The sequence below is a fragment of the Oncorhynchus gorbuscha genome, linkage group LG21, assembly GCF_021184085.1.
Source record: "Oncorhynchus gorbuscha isolate QuinsamMale2020 ecotype Even-year linkage group LG21, OgorEven_v1.0, whole genome shotgun sequence".
Classification (NCBI taxonomy): domain Eukaryota; kingdom Metazoa; phylum Chordata; class Actinopteri; order Salmoniformes; family Salmonidae; genus Oncorhynchus; species Oncorhynchus gorbuscha.
The window spans coordinates 9,332,238-9,346,820 of NC_060193.1; the positions used below are offsets into that span (position 1 = coordinate 9,332,238).

At 42.5% G+C, this 14,583-nt stretch overlaps 1 protein-coding gene across 5 annotated transcripts in view; it reads left to right on the forward strand.

Moving 5' to 3' along the window:
* Positions 1 to 587: 587 nt before the first annotated feature.
* The window catches only part of LOC124008073 (H(+)/Cl(-) exchange transporter 5-like), a 37,282-nt gene continuing 23,286 nt past the window's right edge, over positions 588 to 14,583 (forward strand). For 2 of the 5 annotated variants that reach the window (XM_046318986.1, XM_046318981.1), the window contains exons 1-2: positions 1,885 to 2,022; positions 2,106 to 2,258. In XM_046318986.1, the coding sequence (XP_046174942.1) occupies positions 1,968 to 2,022; positions 2,106 to 2,258 (208 nt within the window). In that variant the 5' untranslated portion in view covers positions 1,885 to 1,967. Of the gene's footprint in view, positions 708 to 1,100; positions 1,232 to 1,520; positions 1,615 to 1,884; positions 2,023 to 2,105; positions 2,259 to 14,583 lie in introns of those variants that run through there. The other 3 variants (XM_046318982.1, XM_046318984.1, XM_046318983.1) reach the window with 3 other exon arrangements.

Sequence of the window (14,583 nt, forward strand, 5' to 3'; positions counted from 1 at the left end):
TAATGAAACACTTATGAACATCGGTCTGCTATGAGGGGGTTGTGGAAAGGAAGTGGTCTGACCTAACTCAGGAGGGAGGGAAAGAAAAATAAAGAGGGAGAGACGACAAAGAAGAGGCCTAAAATCCCCACAAGGTGTCCCTATTTCGCGCCCACGTGCAGTAAGAACGGGAATCAACAGTTGTGTTGGTAGGCAACTGCACAGAAGTTATTGTAAGTACAGTATGTTAGTTCCCTTATAGAAAAGTTATCATGTTATTATATTCGGTGAGTTCATATTCAATACAGTAGAATAGGATATTGAGGGGGAGGGGGGGGTATTCAGTATGATAAATGTGCTTTGCCAACAGTTGCTTGTTGCATGTTTGTTGTAAACGGGGTAGGTCAGAAGATCAGATAAGTTGAAAGTTGATCCTTTTAGCGGACCTGGGGATCACCGATAACCTACTCTGTGCCACTAACACGGTTTCTTCAGCTGGTAGCTTGAAACTGTCACGTCAACATCAGTCGGTGTCATGTTCATTAGAAACCAAACAGAATGAAACGGGGAGGGATTTAGCTGAACATGTCCGAAACGTTTATTTTCAGTTACAAAACGTTTTGTTACATTTAAAAACGGTGTGCTCTAGGCTATGAACTGAGCTGTCTGAACAAAAGACATACAAACAACCAACGGGAACAACTTCTATTCCAAAGAAGATGACACAGGTTTATGGAAAGCTCTGAACATTCTGCATATGTTTTGAATCTTAACTTGTAAGAACTGAAGCGTCGTTTTCCGTAGCGGTAGGATTACAAAGAAACCAACCACTTCAAACAATTACAAAAGAAACCAACCACTTCAAACAATTACAAAAGAAACCAACCACTTCAAACAATTACAAAAGAAACCAACAACTTCGAGTTCGCATGAACGTTGCCTAACGGGTTGTACTCGACACGTTCCACCAAAACGTGATTGTACATTATTGAACTTTTGATGTACGGTTTGTCCCGTTTGGTGGGTGGGTGCGACGAGTGACGTGTTTAACACTGCAGTGGCCATGCTGACCAGCCAGCAGCTGACAGCGTTCCCCAACCACTCCCAGTTTTTCAAACGATTGTTTAGTGCTACAAAAGCGAACGCAAAAAACGTACTGAACGCAGACCAGGAAATGTAGTCATTTGTCCACTGTCAACAGAAATAATTAATCAATCGTTGTCACAACTTGGCTAAGCGCACACATACAAAGGTATTGCTGTGATTGTATTTCGTGTAGGGAATGTCAATTTAGTAAAATAGACTTACCTAGAATTTACCATAATTATAACCCGATCCGATCTGGGGGGATTACCATACAATGTTAACACTAGACTAAACGGTAAAGCGTTTAAACTGTGTAACAATAATCAACTGTTGCAGACAATGTTACAAATGTAGCAACATCACTTAGCTTACTGTATCCGCTTATCAGTTGATCATGTGTCTAGAGTTACATTGTAACTTGCTTACTGACTCATTCACGAATGTTGGTACATCAGCAGTTACAAGGTAGCAGCAGCCAGACGTGTGAGAAGCTTCGTATAGATCGATAGATGTTGGTCTCCTGTGAAGTTTAGCCTACTCCGTTATAAGGTAAACGTGTAACATATGTTAACAGTTTCAGGGAAGGGACGTTGTTATTCGTTAGAAAAGTGGAGAGAGTGTGTGGATAATCGATTATCTCGTTGTGTTTTGTTATCGTTTGCCTTTAGCATAGGATATCAAGAAATCTATTGATTGAGCAAAATGTTTTGACTTCTCTATAGCGATATATAGGGCATTGGGTTGCAATTGCTAAATACTTCCCGACAACTACATTTGTGTAAAGGGGAAGTAGCCTACGATATGTCAAACCGTATTTAACTTCGTTCTCTTGTCTGGTGAACTAGACATTAGTCCAGCCGGGGAGAACAGTTGTAGCGAGATTATCATTGTTTTTCAAGGCAATGTTTCGATATTGGAAGAATTTATATAGAAAATACACCTCGAATAACGACCGAGGTATATGCAACTTTAAGTTAATACTTATGGAGATGTTAATTGAAAGAAACGTATAATCGAAACATTTTTTACTCCATTTATAGGCGCTAGAATGGACAACGCCGGGTTTTGCAACGAGACCTATGAAAGCCTTCACAACCCGGCAAGCGATGATGAGTTGGTCGATATAGCTGGAGCCACGCTCGATTTCTCCAGCACGGAGGACGTGCCACCTCTAGACCCCGAATACGGCTCAGGTACGCGCCTACACTACCGGGGGAGAGAACTAGACGCTATGAAATTATATTAGGGGAGTCATTGCTGTGTCTGTTTGTGAGTTACAACTGTTTGTATTTTGGGTCTTCTCAAGTGGGGTTAATTCAAGACATGACAGTTGTCTACAGAGACTACTTTGATAAACTATCGACCTCATGAAGCTCAGCTGCATGGTTCTTCATTCAAATCCATGTGTAACCTATCTCCTCTCTGACAGTAGCCTAACGCTGCCTGGATACTGGTGATTCTTTGATGATATCACAGCTCCTATTAAGCCTTATTTGAAACGTGTCTTTCTGTTTCTGTGGTCAGGCCAGGGCTCATATCCATAAAGCATCTCACTCCGAATAGGACTGCTGATCAAATTTTCTTGATCACGTACACATGATTAGAAGATGTTATTGCGAGTGTAGCGAAATGCTAGGAGATGTTATAGCGAAATGCTAGGATCAGTGGACGGGACGTGGTGTGTACCTAACATAGCAGACATAAAATAAACTCCTGGAACTAGGTCCCCCACTTTCTGGGCTGCGTTCAGTACCTTTTTTGCTTTCTGGAACATTAAATGGAAAGGAAATGGCGCTGTACAGAACGGCCAGTTTAAAAAAAGAACGTGGAGAGGTTGGGGAATGGTGTCCACAAGGCCCATACATCAGCACTCCTACTCTGAGGCTTTGTGGATAGTACCCATGTGTCTGGTCTGGGGTCAGATTCTAACCCTTTCACCCCACTCATTCACAGAGAAGCTTCTCTCCACTATGTAGTATTGTCTTCTGTCCTCACATGAATAATTTAGTGTCTTCTGTCCTCAGATGAATCATTTAGTGTCTTCTGTCCTCAGATGAATCATTAGTGTCTTCTGTCCTCAGATGAATCATTAGTGTCTTCTGTCCTCAGATGAATCATTTAGTGTCTTCTGTCCTCAGATGAATCATTAGTGTCTTCTGTCCTCAGATGAATCATTAGTGTCTTCTGTCCTCACATGAATCATTAGTGTCTTCTGTCCTCAGATGAATCATTAGTGTCTTCTGTCCTCAGATGAATCATTAGTGTCTTCTGTCCTCACATGAATAATTTAGTGTCTTCTGTCCTCACATGAATCATTTAGTGTCTTCTGTCCTCAGATGAATCATTTAGTGTCTTCTGTCCTCAGATGAATCATTTAGTGTCTTCTGTCCTCAGATGAATCATTTAGTGTCTTCTGTCCTCAGATGAATCATTTAGTGTCTTCTGTCCTCAGATGAATCATTTAGTGTCTTCTGTCCTCAGATGGAATCATTTAGTCTTCTGTCTTCTTTAGTGTCTTCTGTCCTCAGATGAATCAATGAATCATTTAGTGTCTTCTGTCCTCACATGAATAATTTAGTGTCTTCTGTCCTCAGATGAATCATTTAGTGTCTTCTGTCCTCAGATGAATCATTTAGTGTCTTCTGTCCTCAGATGAATCATTTAGTGTCTTCTGTCCTCAGATGGAATCATTTAGTGTCTTCTGTCCTCAGATGGAATCATTTAGTGTCTTCTGTCCTCAGATGGAATCATTTAGTGTCTTCTGTCCTCAGATGAATCATTTAGTGTCTTCTGTCCTCAGATGAATCATTTAGTGTCTTCTGTCCTCAGATGAATCATTTAGTGTCTTCTGTCCTCAGATGAATCATTTAGTGTCTTCTGTCCTCAGATGGAATCATTTAGTGTCTTCTGTCCTCAGATGGAATCATTTAGTGTCTTCTGTCCTCAGATGGAATCATTTAGTGTCTTCTGTCCTCAGATGGAATCATTTAGTGTCTTCTGTCCTCAGATGGAATCATTTAGTGTCTTCTGTCCTCAGATGGAATCATTTAGTGTCTTCTGTCCTCAGATGGAATCATTTAGTGTCTTCTGTCCTCACATGGAATCATTTAGTGTCTTCTGTCCTCAGATGAATCATTTAGTGTCTTCTGTCCTTAGTATTTCCAATATATATTCCTAATAAAATATTCCTTGCTCTCTGATATGTAAATCGCCAATTTAAACTGCTCTTTAAACTTCATACTCCTTTGGAATAAATGTTCATCTGCGTAGCCTAGCGACAGCTCCCCTATCACCCGTCTGTTACCGTGGTAATTGTCAGTCAATTACACCAGATTACGCTGTTACAAGACCAAGACTAAATGTTGATTTCCACGGGGTCAGGTGAGGGGGAAGGTTGGAGAGAGATGGTGAGGGGGACAGAGGCAGACCGATAGAGGCTGAGTTTAATGCAGTACTTTTTCTCTCTCTATTAAACTCAATTCAACATGCTTTATTATTGGCAAGAAATAAGTATATATTTGTGTTGCCAAAGCAGCATTTTGAACTGTGCGATTTGTGGCCTTCTCATTCATCTAAGCCTGTACAAATCACCCTCCTTCCTTCCTCAGTTCAGCATGACCTCCCCTCTTACGACATCTCTTACTGGAACCTACCCCTCCCCTTGTTTCTCTGGGATCCTGACTAACACATTGGACTCGTTTCATTTTAGGGGCTACAGGCTGTTATATGAGGGAAATGTAATCAATACCATATTTCTTACTCGTCCATTTATAGATCTGTGAACACTGACTGTAAAGGGCCTAGAAAGCAAGGGACTGGTCTACCAAGAATCAAAATGAAACTGAGCCAGGCAACCACATGAGCCTCCCCACGTCTCACTAGTGTCACAGCTCACTGGGTCACACAGCCCATGTCACACAGCAGCCATTACGCAAAACCCCAACCTTAATCTATTAGAAGCTATTTCCCAAGCCCCTCAACCTATCACAGGCTGGTTCCCAAGCCCCTCAACCTATCACAGGCTGGTTCCCAAGCCCCTCAACCTATCACAGGCTGGTTCCCAAGCCCCTCAACCTATCACAGGCTGGTTCCCAAGCCCCTCAACCTATCACAGGCTGGTTCCCAAGCCCCTCAACCTATCCTGGTTCCCATCAACCTAGGCTGGTTCCCAAGCCCCTCAACCTATCACAGGCTGGTTCCCAAGCCCCTCAACCTATCACAGGCTGGTTCCCAAGCCCCTCAACCTATCACAGGCTGGTTCCCAAGCCCCTCAACCTATCACAGGCTGGTTCCCAAGCCACTCAACCTATCACAGGCTGGTTCCCAAGCCCCTCTCACCAACACACGTTCTATACTATGAGCATGTTTTCCAGTGTAGCGAAGTGTCTCCCAGTTAGTATTAGCCAGAGTGTGGCTGGTGGATTCCCAGGGAGATGGATTGGGAGTCTTGGGGATAGAAAGCATATGAGAACCTTTTGATGGAAGGGAGTAAGATTAAGGACCCTGTCTTTCAAAGATCATTCGTAAAAATCAAAATAACTTCACAAATCTTCATTGTGAAGTGTTTAAAACACTGTTTCCCATGCTGAATTAATGAACATGCACCCGTGGAACGGCCGTTAAGACACTAACAGCTGACAGACGGTAGGCAATTAAGGTCACATTTATGAAAAAACTTAGGACGCTAAAAGAGGCCTTTCTACTGACTCTTCAAAACACCAAAAGAAAGATGTCCAAGGTCCCTGTTCATCTGCGTGAACGTGCCTTAGACATGCTGCAAGGAGGCATGAGGACTGCAGATGTGACCAGGGCAATAAATTGCAGTGTCTGTACTGTGAGACTCCTAAGACGGCGCTACAGGGAGACAGGGCGGACAGCTGATTGTCCTCGCAGTGGCAGACACCTGTAAAAACACCTGCACAGGATCGGTACATCTGAATATCACACCTGCAGGACAGGTACAGGATGGCAACAACAACTGCCAGGAACGCACAATCCCTCCATCAGTGCTCAGACTGTCCAAAATAGGCTGAGAGAGGCTGGACTGAGGGCCTGTTATAAGGCAGGTCCTCACTAGACATCACCATCAACAATGTCGCCTATGAGCACAAACCCACCAGACAGGACTGGCAAAAAGTGCTCTTCACTGACTAGTCACGGTTTTGTCTCACCAGGTGTGATGGTCAGATTCATGTTTATCGTCGAAGGAATGAGCGTTACACCGAGGCCTGTACTCTGGAGCGGCATCGAGGTGGAGGGACCGTCATGATCTGGGGCGTTGTGTCACAGCATCATCGGACTGAGCTTGTTGTCATTGCAGGCAATCTCAACGCTGTGCGTTACAGGGAAGACATCCTCCTCCCTCATGTGGTACCCTTCCTGCAGGCTCATCCTGACATGACCCTCCCGCATGACAATGCCACCAGCCATACTGCTCGTTCTGTGCGTGATTTCAGTGTTCTGCCATGGCCAGCGACGAGCCCGGATCTCAATCCCCCCCCCCCAAGAAATATTGCTGAAAATAAATGCAGACGACAGTGAGAGGATGTTTCTTCTTTTTTTTTTTTGCTGAGTTTATTCTTGTTTATGCCCTTAGCTTTGGCTTCTAGGTCAGTTGGACGCTACTTCTAATTTTTTACTTCCTTGGCTAGTTCCTCTTTTCTACCTGACTGGATCTTGTAGAAAAAGCAGTTTATTCCTCAGTCACATGTTTTGCTAAAGTGGACAAATAAGAATTACAGTAGTACGCATGACTTGGGTAGTGTCCCAAATGGAATCGGACTCCGTGATTCGTGCACTACATTTGACTAGAACCCTGTGGCTTCACTTGTAACCAGGTCCACTACCTAGTGCATTGTTACTAAAAGGCCATACAGTGTCAGTTGAGACGTGATCCTGTTTTGTGAGAGGTGTAAAATAAAAAGGATAATTTTCTAACTAAAATCTGATCTTACTGTCCTACATACTGACCACATCGCTCCCGCTCCATCGCTCGTATGTTTGATTTTTGTCCACCCACACCAGATGAGATCAGGACACGCAGGTTGAAGTATCAAAACAAACTCCGAACAAACTATATTAATTTGGGTACAGGTCGAAATGCATTAGCAATTTAGCGAGCTAGCTTGCTGTTGCTTGCTAATTTGTCCCGGGATAAAAACATTGGGTTGTTATTTTACCTGAAATGCACAAGATCTTCTAATCTGACCATTAATCCACTAATTAAAGGGTACACTGTGTTTGTTTTCTCGCCATCTCTCCTCCTTCAGGCTTCTTCTTCTTTGGAATTATACCTCACACTAATTATCAATGAACCTACCAGGTACAACCCCAAATCCGTTAACACGGGCACCCTCATAGATATCATCCTAACCAACTTGCCCTCAAAATACTCCTCTGCTGTTTTCAACCAAGATCTCAGCGATCACTGCCTCATTGCCTGCATCTGTAATGGGTCTGTGGTCAAACGACCACCCCTCATGACTGTCAAACGCTCCCTAAAACACTTCAACGAACAGGCCTTTCTAATCGACCTGGCCCAGGTATCCTGGAAGGATATTGACCTCATCCCATCAGTAGAGGATGCCTGGGTAGCTTTTTCAAAGAGAAATTTGCATCCTGTAGCACAAACTCAAAAGTTCTGGGACACTGTAAAGTCCATGGAGAATAAGAGCACCTTCTCACAGCTGCCCACTGCACTGAGGCTAGGAAACACTGTCACCACCGATAAATACACTATAATTGAGAATTTCAACAAGCATTTTTCTACGGCTGGCCATGCAATCTGGTTTCTGAGCTAGTCATGGGTGCACCTCAGCCACGCTCAAGGTTCTAAACGATATCATAACAGTCATCGATAAGAGACATTACTGTGCAGCCGTATTCATCGACCTGGCCAAGGCTTTCGACTCTGTCAATCACCACATCCTTATCGGCAGACTCAACAGCCTTGGTTTCTCAAATGACTACCTCGCCTGGTTCACCAACTACTTCTCTGATAGAGTTCAGTGTGTCAAATCGGAGGGCCTGTTGTCCGGACCTCTGACGGTCTCTATGGGAGTGCCACAGAGTTCAATTCTCGGGCCGTCCCTCTTCTCTGTATACAGCAATGATGTCGCTCTTGCTGCTGGTGATTCTCTGATCTACCTCTTCCCATTCTGTAAACCTCTGGCCCTTCTTTGGACACTGTGTTAACAAACCTCCAGACGAGCTACAATGCCATACAACTCCTTCCGTGGCCTCCAACTGCTCTTAAATGCAAGTAAAACTAAATGCATGCTCTTCAACCGCTCGCTGCCCGCACCTGCCTGCCCGTCCAGCATCACTACTCTGCACAGTTCTGACCTAGAACTACAAATACCTAGATGTCTGGCTAGACTGTAAACTCTCCTTCCAGACTCGCGTTAAGCATTTCCAATCCAAAATTAAATCTAGAATTGGCTTCCTATTTCGCAACAAAGCATCCTTCACTCATGCTCCCAAATATACCCTCGTAAAACTGACCATCCTACCGATCCCCGACTTTGGCGATGTCATTTACAAAATAGCCTCCAACAATCTACTCAACAAATTGGATGCAATCTATCACAGTGCCATCCGTTTTGTCACCAAAGCCCCATATACTACCCACCACTGCGACCTGTATGCTCTCGTTGGCTGGCCCTCGCTTCATACTCGTCGCCAAACTCACTGGCTCCAAGTTATCTACAAGTCTCTGCTAGGTAAAGCCCCGCCTTATCTCAGCTCACTGGTCACCATAGCAACACCAACCCGTAGCATGCACTCCAGCAGGTATATCTCAACTGGTCACCCCCAAAGCCAAATCTTCCTTTGGCTGCCTTTCCTTCCAGTTCTCTGCTGCCAATGACTGGAACGATCTGCAAAAATCTCTGTAGCTGGAGACTCATATCTCCATCACTAGCTTTAAGCACCAGCTGTCAGAGCAGCTCACAGATCACTGCACCTGTACATAGCCCATCTGTAAGTAGCCCATCCAACTACCCCATCCCTATACTGTATTTATTTATCTTGCTCCTTTGCACCCCATTATCTCAACTTTTACATTCATATATATATATTCTGCACATCTACCATTCCAGTGTTTAATTGCTATATTGTAATTACTTTTCCACCATGGCCTATTTATTGCCTTTACCTCCCATATCCTACCTCATTTGCATATACTGTATATAGACTTTATCTACTTTATTATAGACTGTATGTTTTGTTTATTCCATGTGTAACTCTGTATGTGTTGAACTGCTTTGCTTTATCTTGGCCAGATTGCAGTGGCAAATGAGTACTTGTTCTCAACTGGCTTACCTGGTTAAATAAAGGTGAAATAAAATAATAAATGGTGTTTGGCAACCAACTTTAACCTGCGGAACCCCTCGCCAACAGCCAATGAAATTGCAGGGCGCAAAATACAAATCAACAGAAATCTCATAAATCAAATTTCTCAAACATACAAGTATTAGGCAACATTTTAAAGATTAAAATTCTCGTTAATCCAGCCACAGTGTCTGATTTCAAAAATGCTTTACAGCGAAATCTCTACAAACGATTATTGTAGGTCACCACCAAGTCACAGAAAAACCCAGACATTTTTTCAGCCAAAGAGAGCAGTCACAAAAAGCACAAAGAGATACAATTAATCACTAACCTGCTCTTCATCAGATGACACTCATAGGACTTCATGTTACACAATGCATGCATGTTTTGTTCGATAAAGTGCATATTTATATCCAAAAATCTCATTTTATATTGGCGTGTTATGTTCAGTATTTCCAAAACATACAGTGATTTTGCAGAGAGCCACTTCAATTCACAGAAATACTCATTAGAAATGTTGATGAAAATTCAATTGCTATGCATGGAATTTTAGATCCACTTCTCCTTAAAGCAACCGCTGTGTCAGATTTTTTTTAAAAACTTTATGGAAAAAGCATCATCCTAGTACAGCGCTCAGAGCACAAAACAGCCAAATGAAATATCCGCCATGTTGCACAGTCAACATTAGTCAGAAATAGCATTATAAATATTCACTTTCCTTTCATGATCTTCATCAGAATGCACTCCCAGGAATCCCAGTTCCACAGTAAATGTTTGATTTGTTCGATAAAGTTCATAATTTATGTCCATATACCTCGTTTTGTTAGGGCGTTTGGTAAACAAATGGAAATGAGGGTGCAACTTTCAGCGGAAAGGTCAGACAAATTCCAAAAAGTTATATTACTGGTCGTAGAAACATATCAAACTATGTATAAAATCACTCTTTAGGATGTTTTTATCATAAATGTTCAATAATGTTCCAACCGGAGAATTCCATTGTTTGTAGAAAAGCAAAGGAACGAGAGCTACCTCATGTGAATGCGTGTGACTGAGATCGAGGCTGCTGCCAGACCTCTGACTCATTCCCCTCTCATTCGGCCCCACTTCACAGTAGAAGCATCAGACAAGTTTCTAAAGACAGTTGACATCGAGTGGAAGCCTTAGGAAGTGCAACATAACCAATATCCCACTGTAACTTCAATAGGGTCTGAGTTTAAAAACTACAAACCTCAGATTTCCCACTTCCTGTTTGGATTTTTTTTTCTCAGGTTTTTGCCTGCCATATTAGTTATACTCAGACATCATTCAAACAGTTTTAGAAACTTCAGAGTGTCTTCTATCCAATACTACTACTAATAATATGCATATATTAGCATCTGGGACTGAGTAGGAGGCAGTTCACTCTGGGCATGTCAGTCGCTCTTCATCCAGATGTGAACATGCTGCCCCCTATCCCAAAGGAGTTTCAAGGTGCTTTACCACCACCAACTGGACTTGCAGCGCGTCACAAATAGAACCGCGTTTTATTTTAGCGCCACGCAGACGTTCGCCAGCGTGCAATGATTGAATAACATGTATGTGTTTATTTTGCAAACGCTCGCACGCGTAACGCTAGCTGTGTGGTATTCATGTTATAGAACGCTCGCACGCGTAACGCTGGCTATGTGGTCTTCATGTTATAGAATGATAATTGCCTGAAATGGTTGTTTTCTATAATATTTGTCATTACACAACTGCATTATTGTATTTTATTATGTCTTATCAGTAGTGGTACATAGATTGCATATTGCTACCATTTACAGTCCATTATCCACCCATCTCGTGTGTGTGTGTGTGTGTGTGTGTGTGTGTGCTGGAGGTCCGGAGTCCATGTGAGTCACTGCTGCACTGAGTTTTTTAGGTTGTTGCAATGAGATGAATTGTTAATTTTTAAACTTCTCTTCTGTCAGCTGATTCAGCATACTGAGCTGATGTTACTGAGGAGCTTTATCACTCAACTCATTGGGGCTGTTTCGCCGGAACACATTTTGTTGTAAAACTGACTTTGAATGGAGAATCTATTCAGGCTCAGCCTGTGCCGGGGAAACCTGTAGGGTTTCACTTCAAGTTAGAATCATTAACACAAAAAAATAGTTTATTTTTTAAGGTCGTGTGTGTGTGTTTGCTCATCTGTGGTCCTGGACTGAGCTGTGGCTTTCCTATAACCTAGATTTTGGGGTTCAGATCAGCTATTTTAAAACTGTGGGTTGAAGCAGAGGCTGCTGTGATGCAGGTCTTCTGCTGGGTAGCCCTTCATCTGGTGTGTGCAAGCGTGGGATTTGATTTCAGGTACTGTAGGTGGGTCTCTTCCTTCAGCTAACCTCCTGTAAAGCTTGGTCTGCTATACTGTAGGTGGGTCTCTTCCTTCAGCTAACCTCCTGTAAAGCTTGGTCTGCTGTACTGTAGGTGGGTCTCTTCCTTCAGCTAACCTCCTGTAAAGCTTGGTCTGCTGTACTGTAGGTGGGTCTCTTCCTTCAGCTAACCTCCTGTAAAGCTTGGTCTGCTGTACTGTAGGTGGGTCTCTTCCTTCAGCTAACCTCCTGTAAAGCTTGGTCTGCTGTACTGTAGGTGGGTCTCTTCCTTCAGCTAACCTCCTGTAAAGCTTGGTCTGCTATACTGTAGGTGGGTCTCTTCCTTCAGCTAACCTCCTGTAAAGCTTGGTCTGCTGTACTGTAGGTGGGTCTCTTCCTTCAGCTAACCTCCTGTAAAGCTTGGTCTGCTGTACTGTAGGTGGGTCTCTTCCTTCAGCTAACCTGTAGTAAAGCTTGGTCTGCTGTACTGTAGGTGTGTCTCTTCCTTCAGCTAACCTCCTGTAAAGCTTGGTCTGCTGTACTGTAGGTGGGTCTCTACCTTCAGATAACCTCCTGTAAAGCTTGGCCTGCTGTACTGTCTCTTCCTTCAGCTAACCTCCTGTAAAGCTTGGTCTGCTGTACTGTAGGTGTGTCTCTTCCTTCAGCTAACCTCCTGTAAAGCTTGGTCTGCTGTACTGTAGGTGGGTCTCTACCTTCAGCTAACCTGTAGTAAAGCTTGGTCTGCTGTATTGTGTGTCTCTGTGTATGTAACTGGTTTAGGGTAGTACTTGAGTTCTCCATTCAAGTCTGGTTTACTAATGATCAAATACATGTACTTGCAATTTTACAAATGAAACTATTTAGCAGGTCACATTTGCAAGCACTGACAAAATGTCAAACTCTTAAGATGCCAGCCAGGCAGACAGACATACTTTCTCTTCCCTTTAGAAACCAGCCAGGCGTGTCCTGTCATCACCTGATATAGTTGAACCCCACAGTGACAATAGAACCACAGCGTGTTTCCATCTCCACGTTGTTAAGCTACAGCCTACCTTTCTTCAGCCTCATTGTGATCTGATCATGGATATGACACGTTTGTGTTCCTCTTTATTACAGTAGAATCAGGTTGTAGATGAGGTATGTTCCAGAAGATAATACCCACGGACAGTGTTGAGCCCTCAGCTTTATACAGTGTCTTCAGAAAGTATTCAGACCCCTTTTACTTTCTCCACATTTTTGTTATGTTACAGCCTTGTTCTAAAATTGATTAAATACATTTTTCCCCCCTCATCAATCTACACACAATACCCCACAATGACATCACAATACCCCATAATGTCATCACAATACCCCATAATGACAATGTCATCACAATACCCAATGTCATCACAATACCCCGCAATGTCATCACAATACCCCGCAATGTCATCACAATACCCCGCAATGTCATCACAATACCCCGCAATGTCATCACAATACCCCGCAATGTCATCACAATACCCCATAATGACAAAGCGAAGACAGGTTTTTAGAAATGTTTGCAAATGTCTTAAAAATAGTAAACATTTACCTCCAGAGAAGACTGTGAGAAACTCCCCAAATACAGGTGTGCCAATAAGACTCCAGGCTGTAATCGCTGCCAAAGGTGCTTTAGCAAAGTACTGAGTAAAGGGTCTTAATACTTATGTAAATGTCATATTTCAGTTTAAAATTGTATAAATTTGCAAAAAAATGTCTACAAATTGTATCATGGGGTATTTTGGAATAAGGCTGTAATGTAACAGAATGTGGAAAAAGTCAGGGGGTCTGAATACTTTCCGAATGTACTGTTGAAAGTAATTACAGCCCTGTCTGTCCACTATAAGTTCAGTCCATGGCCTGAACGTTTTGTTTAGATTCCTAGACAGGAAGTATATAGACGACACAAAAGACCGTAAAATACACCTGTGAACATAGTGCATTCAGAAAGTATTCTCATACCCTTTGACTTATTCTATGATAACAAACTGAAAACATGTTTTACAAATTTACTGAAAATGAAAAACATTTACATAAGTGTTCCCACCCCTGAGTCACTACATGTTAGGATCACCTTTGACAGTGATTACAGCTGTGAATCTTCCTGGGTAAGTCTCTTAAGAGCTTTACATACCTTGAATATACAATATTTACACATTATTCTTTAAAAAAACAACAAAAAAAATTATGTGAAGGTGGTTGTTGGTCATTGCTAATCAGCCATGTTCAGGTCTTGCCATAGACTTTCTAGCAGATTTAAGTCAACTGTAACTAGGCCACTCAGGAACATTCAATGTTGTCTTGGTGAGCAAATCCAGTGTATATTTGGCCTTGTGTTTTAGGTTATTGATCTGCTGAAAGGTTAATTTGTCTCCTAGTGTCTGTTGGAAAGCAGACTGAAACAGGTTTTCCTCTAGGATTTTTGCCTGTGTTTAGCTCTATTTATTTTTACATATCTTTAAACTGCCTAGTCCTTGTTGATGCCAAGCATACCCATGACATGATGCAGCCAACTCCATGCTTGAAAATATGAAGAGTGGTACTCAGGGATGTGTTGTGTTGGATTTGCCCTCAACATAATGCTTTGTATTCAGGACATAAAGTTAATTTATTTGCAAAATATTTTACTTTAGTGACTTATTGCAAAACAGGATGCATGTTTTGGAATATTTTTATTCTGTACAGGCTTCCTCCTTTTCACTCTAATTTAGGTCAGTGTTGTGGAGTAACTACAAGGTTGTTGATCCATCATCAATTTTCTCCCATCACGGCCATTAAACTCTGTAGCTGTTTTAAAGTCAACATTGGCCTCATGGTCAAATCCATGAGCAGTTTCCTT